This window comes from Nematostella vectensis, chromosome 5 (assembly GCF_932526225.1).
Source record: "Nematostella vectensis chromosome 5, jaNemVect1.1, whole genome shotgun sequence".
Taxonomy (NCBI): Eukaryota; Metazoa; Cnidaria; class Anthozoa; order Actiniaria; family Edwardsiidae; genus Nematostella; species Nematostella vectensis.
Genome location: NC_064038.1, coordinates 13,307,182 through 13,315,191, shown reverse-complemented (window position 1 = coordinate 13,315,191; position 8,010 = coordinate 13,307,182). Strand labels below are relative to the sequence as shown.

General features: G+C 36.8%; 2 protein-coding genes across 20 annotated transcripts in view; both read left to right on the top strand.

Annotated features, from left to right (window-relative positions):
- Nucleotides 1-38: 38 nt before the first annotated feature.
- Nucleotides 39-3,096, top strand: LOC5507625 (melanocyte-stimulating hormone receptor). The gene is made up of 2 exons (XM_032376317.2): nucleotides 39-472; nucleotides 1,748-3,096. Exon 2 carries the CDS (start codon nucleotides 2,013-2,015, stop codon nucleotides 3,027-3,029), a length of 1,017 nt encoding a protein of 338 aa, XP_032232208.2. The 5' UTR covers nucleotides 39-472; nucleotides 1,748-2,012; the 3' UTR covers nucleotides 3,030-3,096.
- Nucleotides 3,097-6,935: 3,839 nt separating this feature from the next.
- Nucleotides 6,936-8,010, top strand: part of LOC5507634 (mucin-5AC) — a 71,807-nt gene continuing 70,732 nt past the window's right edge. For 14 of the 19 annotated variants that reach the window (XM_048727583.1, XM_048727582.1, XM_048727584.1 and 11 more), the window contains exons 1-2: nucleotides 6,936-7,140; nucleotides 7,567-7,584. In XM_048727583.1, the coding sequence (XP_048583540.1) occupies nucleotides 7,102-7,140; nucleotides 7,567-7,584 (57 nt within the window). In that variant the 5' untranslated portion in view covers nucleotides 6,936-7,101. The remainder of the gene's footprint in view (nucleotides 7,141-7,566; nucleotides 7,585-8,010) is intronic. The other 5 variants (XM_048727597.1, XM_048727596.1, XM_048727598.1 and 2 more) reach the window with 1 other exon arrangement.

Genomic DNA, 8,010 nt, shown 5'->3' with positions numbered 1-8,010 from the left:
AGGGGGGTTAAATTAAAGGAAAAATATTATGCAAATAGATGGGGGGATATGTGAAGCTAACAACGAATAAAGTAAAGAAATCGAGAATTCGAACAATTCTCGCATTTTGAGACTTAGGGAGCATGGATCTTACACTCCGGTGGTCTTTTAATCATTCATCACGTTTCGTGATAAACAAGGTTATACACCTATTTAAAAAAATGTTGCACTTTTGTTATAGCGGATGTGTGTGCCTTAACGAACTTTAAGGCAAATGTTGACGGCTGCTGATTTTAAATCTCCCGCCTGTCGGAAACTAGATCCCATGATACACCGCGGGTTACGACACACACCCGGGAACAAAAATGCAACCTTTTTTGAAATAGGTGTATGTTTGGTTCTTATTTCCCTGGGAGAATTCATTAAATATTGCCTGCTCTTCACGGTGTGTGTGTTAGCTGCTTACTAAGTGTGTTATTGGTTCAGCTGCAAGGTAGGGCATCATGTTTCATATTCAGAAGAGAAAAAAATTCATACAAATTCCCATTCAAAATTGCAAAAAAGATGAAATAAAAACAGGATGAAAAAATGAGATACAAATATAAAACGTTTATCGCTTTTCGATTGCTTTTTTTGATATTAGAACAATCTTTGACTATCAGTCTTTACATAGAAACGCATAAATTTTCTTTATTTGTTGAAAAATATGTTTAATCCATAAGCGGGAACTCTAAGCAACCTACATACCAAACATCCAAATAAAGACGGAATCGTGTTTTTTTTTATTCAAAGTCATTTTCCAGCTTAATTTTTTTTTCAACCAATCTCCACAATTGATTGGTTTACTACAATCCAATAAATTACAGGATGTTCGAAGTCCATTTTCTTCACGGTTTCTTCGACAATTAAATAATTATCGGAAAACAAGGGTGTTAATTTTCTTTTGAGGTCGTGCTGTGAGAATTCAGTATTTACAGAAAGTCCATTGAGCTGATACAATAAAGGAAACAAGTGTTTTCAATACCCCATATTTACTTTAGGGCCGCCCGCCAAATTAAATATTCTGTTGGGAAAGACATCTAAATTTTAAGGCGGCAAACTTCTATAGTACTTGAAATATTTGTTCCTAATTTCTACATGATTTTGACGGATTGCTTTCCGGTTTGGATTTGAGCTATAAATTACTCGGTCTTTGTTATTTTCCTTTAGCAGTAGAACGTTTTATAGAAATAATTTTAATCCTAGTCGGGTTTTTTGGATCAATTTGGCAGATATGAAACCTTCCTTATTAAGTTACATCAGATCTTTTATTTTAAAAAGAGAACTTACTGCTTTAAAAGAGCTTTCTCGTTGAATTTGCATGAATTTCTTACATGACACAAAAGTAGTGACTATTTTGTTTGATTTTCTCTGACATTCGCACGCAAACTCTACTAAACGCATACTGTTGCGTTTAGTTTGCCCTGTCAAACTTGACCCGAAACTGTCAGGGTACTCACACAAAAAAATTGAACGCCTTAAATGAAAATGAAAAAAAAAAATTCAAATGGTTGAAAATGTGGGCAGAATTATTACTTAGGCTATTCTTGTTGATTATATCAACTTTTTGTTACCGAATTACTAGTTTTACAAGCCAGGATTGTTTATTAATGCATTTTTATTCAAATCTATAGATAGCTTAGCAAACATTTGCAGCGCGCGATTGTTGTCGGGAAAATCATGGATCGTTTGTCATTCACATATCCCCACTAATAGTAGCTATTTACAGGAAAGGACGTCAATTTGCATCGTACACTCATAACCATTTCCCAGTCAACCTTATGGCAAAAGAGAGCCGTAAGAACAGCAGTCAACCTTATTGTAAGAGAGCCGAAAGAACAGCAGTCAACCTTATTGTAAGAGAGCCGAAAGAACAGCAGTCAACCTTATTGTAAGAAAGCCGAAAGAACAGCAGTCAACCTTATGGTTAAAGAGAGCTATAAGAACAGCAGGGAAGGTTTTTTATGCCCAAGAGCGCCTCCTAAAGATACAAAATGGTTCGAAACTCAAGCAATTACAACACTTCTGAGCGTATTTGCTATCCATTCACGCAGGTTTGGCCAAACAGAGGGGAGCTAGGGCCTGCATATACGACCGCAACAATAATAGAGGCTCTTCTAGTTATCCCAACTTCAGTTGAGAACTTCCTAGTTGTTGCAGGAATCTGGAAAACTAGATCTCTACACTCTCCGGCGAATTTCCTTATTTGCGTGCTCGCGATAAGTGATATGGGAGTCGGTATAGCCGTCCTACCGTTTCATATAGCGGCAAATATGTACGCTTTGTATACAGACTTCTCGCCATGGTGCGACGCCACGAGAATAGCGTATGGAATTGGTGTGTTCTTCGCGTGTGTCTCCTTGGTTACGATAACCGCGATCAGTATAGAGCGAGTGGCTGCCCTATATTGGGCACTTACTTATGAGTCCTTCGCATCTAACAACAAAGTGGCCTTATTCGTGATTATCACTTGGCCGGGTTCCGCTCTTCTTTCGTTGCTGCAGTACTTTGACATTAGCACCTATAAGATTCTTGCAGCTGCTATATCGTTCCTCTGTTTTGTCGCAAGTACTATCGGTTGCTTTAAAATCTACCAAGTTGTCCATCATCACAGAACACAAATCCGCCACCAGGAAAGCGTCACAAAGACAAGTTGCAACCGCGTTGCGGAGGCGACAAGGGATCGCGCCGCTATCGCCAAGCGCCGAAAGTCATCTCTAGCAATGCTGTTGCTATACGGACTTTTTGTGTTGTGCTATACCCCTTACGTTAGCGTGCAATTGGTGATGCTTTTTGGACTGGACAATGGTTTCATTCAAGCATGGGAAATTACGACAGTTAGTATAGTATTTGTGAACTCAGTACTGAATCCTCTACTTTACTGCTGGCGTATGAGGGATATTCGCAGGGCGATGATGTCTGTCCTCCCATGGCATGCGCCGTACTCGGAGAGCAATAATAGTGTTACGTATTTTGATCGGACAATACAGGGCTCAGTAATCAATACATAAACGGACTGATGACAGTCCGGGCAAAATCACGGATCCAGAGGTTTCCTGAAAGGGAAATTTGCATCATACGGGGGGAGAGGGGGGGGGGGGGGGGGTTCATCAAATAGGGGTGGGAGGGGAGGGGGTAGGGTGGGTGGTAAAGGGGGCTGAGGTGAGGTTGCACCAAAACACCCCGAGTACTGGGACGTTTCCTTAATAGCAGGTTAGCGCTAACCCAGGGATAAATACGACTATTTTGGCAAAAATGGCATTCATCCCTGGGTCAGCGTTAACCTGCTTTCTAGGAACCCGGCCCTGTATTGCTAAGAGGATAGAGAAAATGTTGGGATTATTAAGCCTTATAATCCTTCTGGATCAGTTTTCAATTATCTTTCTAAAAGGCTCGGACGCTGTATCTCTTGCAAATTGAATATTGAACTGGAAAAAGAAAATCATATTGCTCCACGATGGAAAATTTGAATGAAGGTTTGCGCCCACAAGCGTGTTATTCTGCGTTTATTTTTGTAACCGCACGAGCATACTGTGCCCTTATCTTAGCTTTTCCTCTTTTGGCTAAACTTCAGAATACCTATCCACTTATTTGTATATCCCCTGTATTTACTGGCTCGATCTTTAGAAAGCTGTGTTGTTTGAAAGACTCATTGTGGACTATTGGTGAACCGGTATTCTGAAGTTACTCCTTTTTTAATTAGTCTATTCTATAAGAACAATAGGAAATCGAAAAAGATTCGAAAAGATACACGTAACGGCTGTTGTAGTCTTCCCAGCAAGAGCCAGGCATTTTTTCTTATCATTTTTTTTTTCACTTATTAAACCTGTGTGCTTATTTTTAAATAAGGAGGTATGGCTGCTATCATGATGACATATTTATGCTCTTTTCGTGTTGTTGAATATACACCTCTTTTTAGCGACCGCCCGCGTGCCCCAAGTGATTATTCAAGAACTGCCTTTGTATAAGGTGTGGAAATGGCGAGGAATTCCCATTGTCTTTAAAAACCGCTTTTTTTCTGCTAAGATGAACAGTTTGTTTGTACTTCTGTCTGTAGCTGATGGGTTTTTTTATTTTACCGGACTAATTTTCGACCCTTTTAGTTCTAATTTGTACCGTTATCGATAAGATGTAAGTGGAAAGGCATACCGTAATCTTTCTTCACTTACGTTGTTTACACATTGAATGGGAAATTAAAAGGAGCAAATATGAATAAAGCAAACATAGTTGTATCGATTTTCATTGAGTAACCAATCACAGATAGAATTGAGTGAGAGTTTTTATTTCGCATTTTCTTGGTTTTATCATCTTGGTGTAGAGCGCCTTGATGACAAATAATTAATATCGTGTAGCACGGCAACGTATTGAAGGCTCTTTATAAAGGTTTCCACATGAAAAAAAGTTATTAGTTAAACAATAATCTTTCTAACAGTTATTTTACAATTGAATTCCATACTCAAGTGCTTACGAAGAGTGTAGATTTTTTAGTTCATTTTTGGTACCGTCGCTGCTCTTACACACTTTAGCTAATTTTTTGCAAAGTTTTTTTTTTCGCGAAATATAAATTAAGCGAGAAACTGAAAAGGGCGCGAAAATAGAGTTTGTTTCACAACTGATGCAACTGAGATTCGACGAGGGGACTTTTTGCGACCGAAACAAGTCAAATACTATGATTTATTCCTTTTTTTGTTTTTAAGTATTAAATGTTTTCAATTGTCAGCCCCCTCCCCCCTCCCCCCCCCTTTTCAATATTCTTCGCGTGGCCCCTGTATACCAACCCTATTTTTACATACGTTGTCCTTTAATAAAAGTGACTTGTCGATATGATCCAGAAAACAAGTAAATTCCATTTATTCAAAGATAAAAAAATAAGCCGTGTTTAGCTCATGTAAACACATTTGCCAGACATGGCACTGTCGGCGAATGGCGTTCATTTTGCAGTATTATCAAAGGTTTACTTATGCCTTTACATCACAAAAAAATAGAGTAAACAGATCGACAGCTCAACCAATCTTCTTTTGCAGCTGCTTTGTGTTGCAAGCCGCGCAGATATCGTTTTTGAATAAATGGGACACCGCGGTGATTCGGTTCCTTGTCAGTTCCTACTCAGTTCCTAATGGTAAGGGGGGGTGGAGGGGTAGTAATTTTTGCAATAACAAAAAAAATCGAAATTATCTATTTTCTGTATAGAATTGGAGAGTACGGCTGGAAATACACCAACATTACTTTTAACATCGATTTTTGCGCTATTTAGCGGGTTTATGCTAAATTTCTCTTTGATTCATTACTAGTGCAAAACATTCAAAAGGCGATCCAAATAAAAGCAAAGACTCGTTCGAATATATATACTTTCAATTTAGATACCTTCTCTCAAAATTATTTAGTGCTATTTTAAAAGATTCATGCTATGAGTTCCTAGATTGACTGCAAGTGACTTCTAAAATTATATGCGAATGTTGTCGACGGTGACCACCCAAGTGGAAGTCACACTTAGATCACGCGCTTGGAAGTCACGCTAGTTGCACCAAAACCTAACTGAGCGACATCTATAAAATTACATAAAAACTGGAGAAGAAGTGGCCGAGATATAATTAGAATCATCCGAGAAAAATGGTTCATTCTTTTTTAACGAAATTCCTAGAGATTTTCATCATTTTTAAACCAGTTCTAATCGGTTCCTCGTGAACCGTAACTGGTTCTTAATTATAACTAGGAAGGAGAGTACAAGTCCGGACTAGGAACCAGTTTCTAATTTCGGTCACGAGTAGGAACCGATTAAAAAACTGGTCTAAAAATGAAGCAAATCTCTATGAATTTCGTTTAAAAAAATGATTCCCCTTCTTTCGTCTGATTCTGCTTGGTTCCCTGTCAATTCTAGTGCAGTTCTTCTTTGATTGTCCGGTTCCTAATAGTAAGATTTATATTGATACGAAAACGCGTTTTCAGATCCTACTTAATCATAATCAGTTCCTACTTCATCAATCAATCAATCAACCAACCGACCGGCCGACGGATCGATCGATCGATCAATGTTCCTACCTTGTTTCTATTTTAAAAACAAATCTAAATTTTTACCCCTGATTTTTTTACTCAGTTGAATTATACTATGTGTTGTGCATTAAAGTGCAAGTGAAAGGTTTGAAAGTATTCTATTATTAGAAATAAGTTACATCTTCCGGTCACGATGATGAATCAATTAGAAACTGGTCAAAAAATGATGCAAATCTTTATTTTGTTAAATTAAAAAAATCCCCTTTTTTCGGCTGATTCTAATTATATACCGGTCAGTCCAGTTTTCATCAAACTATACGTATTTTTTTTTAGATGTAGCGCAGTTAGTTATTGGTGTAGCTAGCGTTACTACCAAACGTGACTTCTTCTTTACTTGTCTTCACATGATATTCTTCCTCTTGAAGTCACCTTAGAGCTATTTGCTTGTGTATTACATAGAACATTGCAAGCGTCTAAAATAGAAACCAGACAAGGTACTAGACATTAGTCTAGAATCCAGCTACTTCTTATTTGTTTTCCCTGCGGCTGCGCAATGTCTTGCGCGTGCGCAGTTCTGAAAAAACAACAACATGAGGTCGAGGCTTGTGAAAACGGCGCGAGAATCGAAGTCTGACTGATTTCTGTTTTCCGTCTCTAAGAGCATCGAAATGAGACGAACTATAAGCTTAATCTTCCTGAAAACTGTTTTATGACAGATAAAGATAGAGAAGAAAGGAATTCCTGATGATAACATCGACTAGGATTCAGATGAGGTAAGCGATTAAAAATCGTCTTTTATTTATTTCAATATGAAAGGGGCCATTGCTTTTGAATGGATCACATCAAATAACTTCACTTTCAAATACGTTCAAACCTTTTACATGTTCAATTAGCCTAAAATCCAGTTAAACCTGTTTAAAATTAGGCAAATCAACGCAAAATTAGTTACGTCATGAAAACTGGTCGGGCAATTAGAATTCCCCCAATTCCAGTAGTTCTAGAACCTTGTACTCGAACACTGTACTTTTTGGGGGCAAAAACGTTTGAAGAAAAGCTTTTGTTGAAAAAAACTAGCGAGCTTCATTCCCAGCAATGGGCTGCTGTTACTCGAAGCCAAAAGCTTCAGATGATGTAAGTATTCGCAACAATTCGAGCCACGTGATTAGCGGAACTTGATTAACCGTAGGGAGTCCCACTTCTAGTTTCGATTAGATATTCGAAATCTCGCTGAAACTTCATACTTCAGTTTTGCTCACGAACATTTTTAGGTAAAATTTGAAGAAGAAAAAAGATTAACGTTTGGTACTACTTGAAATTCTTCTAAAAGTGCGACAGTAGATAACAAAAACTCAATAGTAGTTTTTTTCCACTTCTAGTTTTGATTAAATATTCCAAGTCTAGCTGAAAATTCATAGAAACTACCTTAGTTAGCTCACGAATATTTTTACGTAAATTTTCAAAGAAAAAAAAAAAACGTTTGGTACTTTTTGGAACCCCCCCAAAAGCGATAGCAAAGAACAAAATCGCAATGTTCTAATTCGACATTTTTTTCCATAGGAGGACCCAACTTACTTGGTAAGTAGATATTTTCATTTTATCATTTACACATTTGATATTCTTTGGGGATTTATTTTATTTATTTGTTTGTTTGTTTGTTTGTTTGTTTGTTTGTTTATGAGTAAGTTAGCTAGTTAATGAATTGTATAGATATTTATTTATTTATCTTAATTTTATGTAGTTATTATATTTTCAATGATAAGTCAATCTATGTATTTTTAAATTTTTAAAATTCTTTTATTTTATGGATTTATCTATTTAGAAAGTCACTCAGTTATTTGTTTATTTATTTGTTTTCTTATTTATTCACTTATTGTGTATTTATTTATTTTCTTATTTATTCACTTATTTATTTATTAGTAAGTTCGCTAGTTAGTGAATTATGTAAATATACATTTATTTATCTTTATTTTAATTATTTTTTTATCTTTCAATGATAAGTTA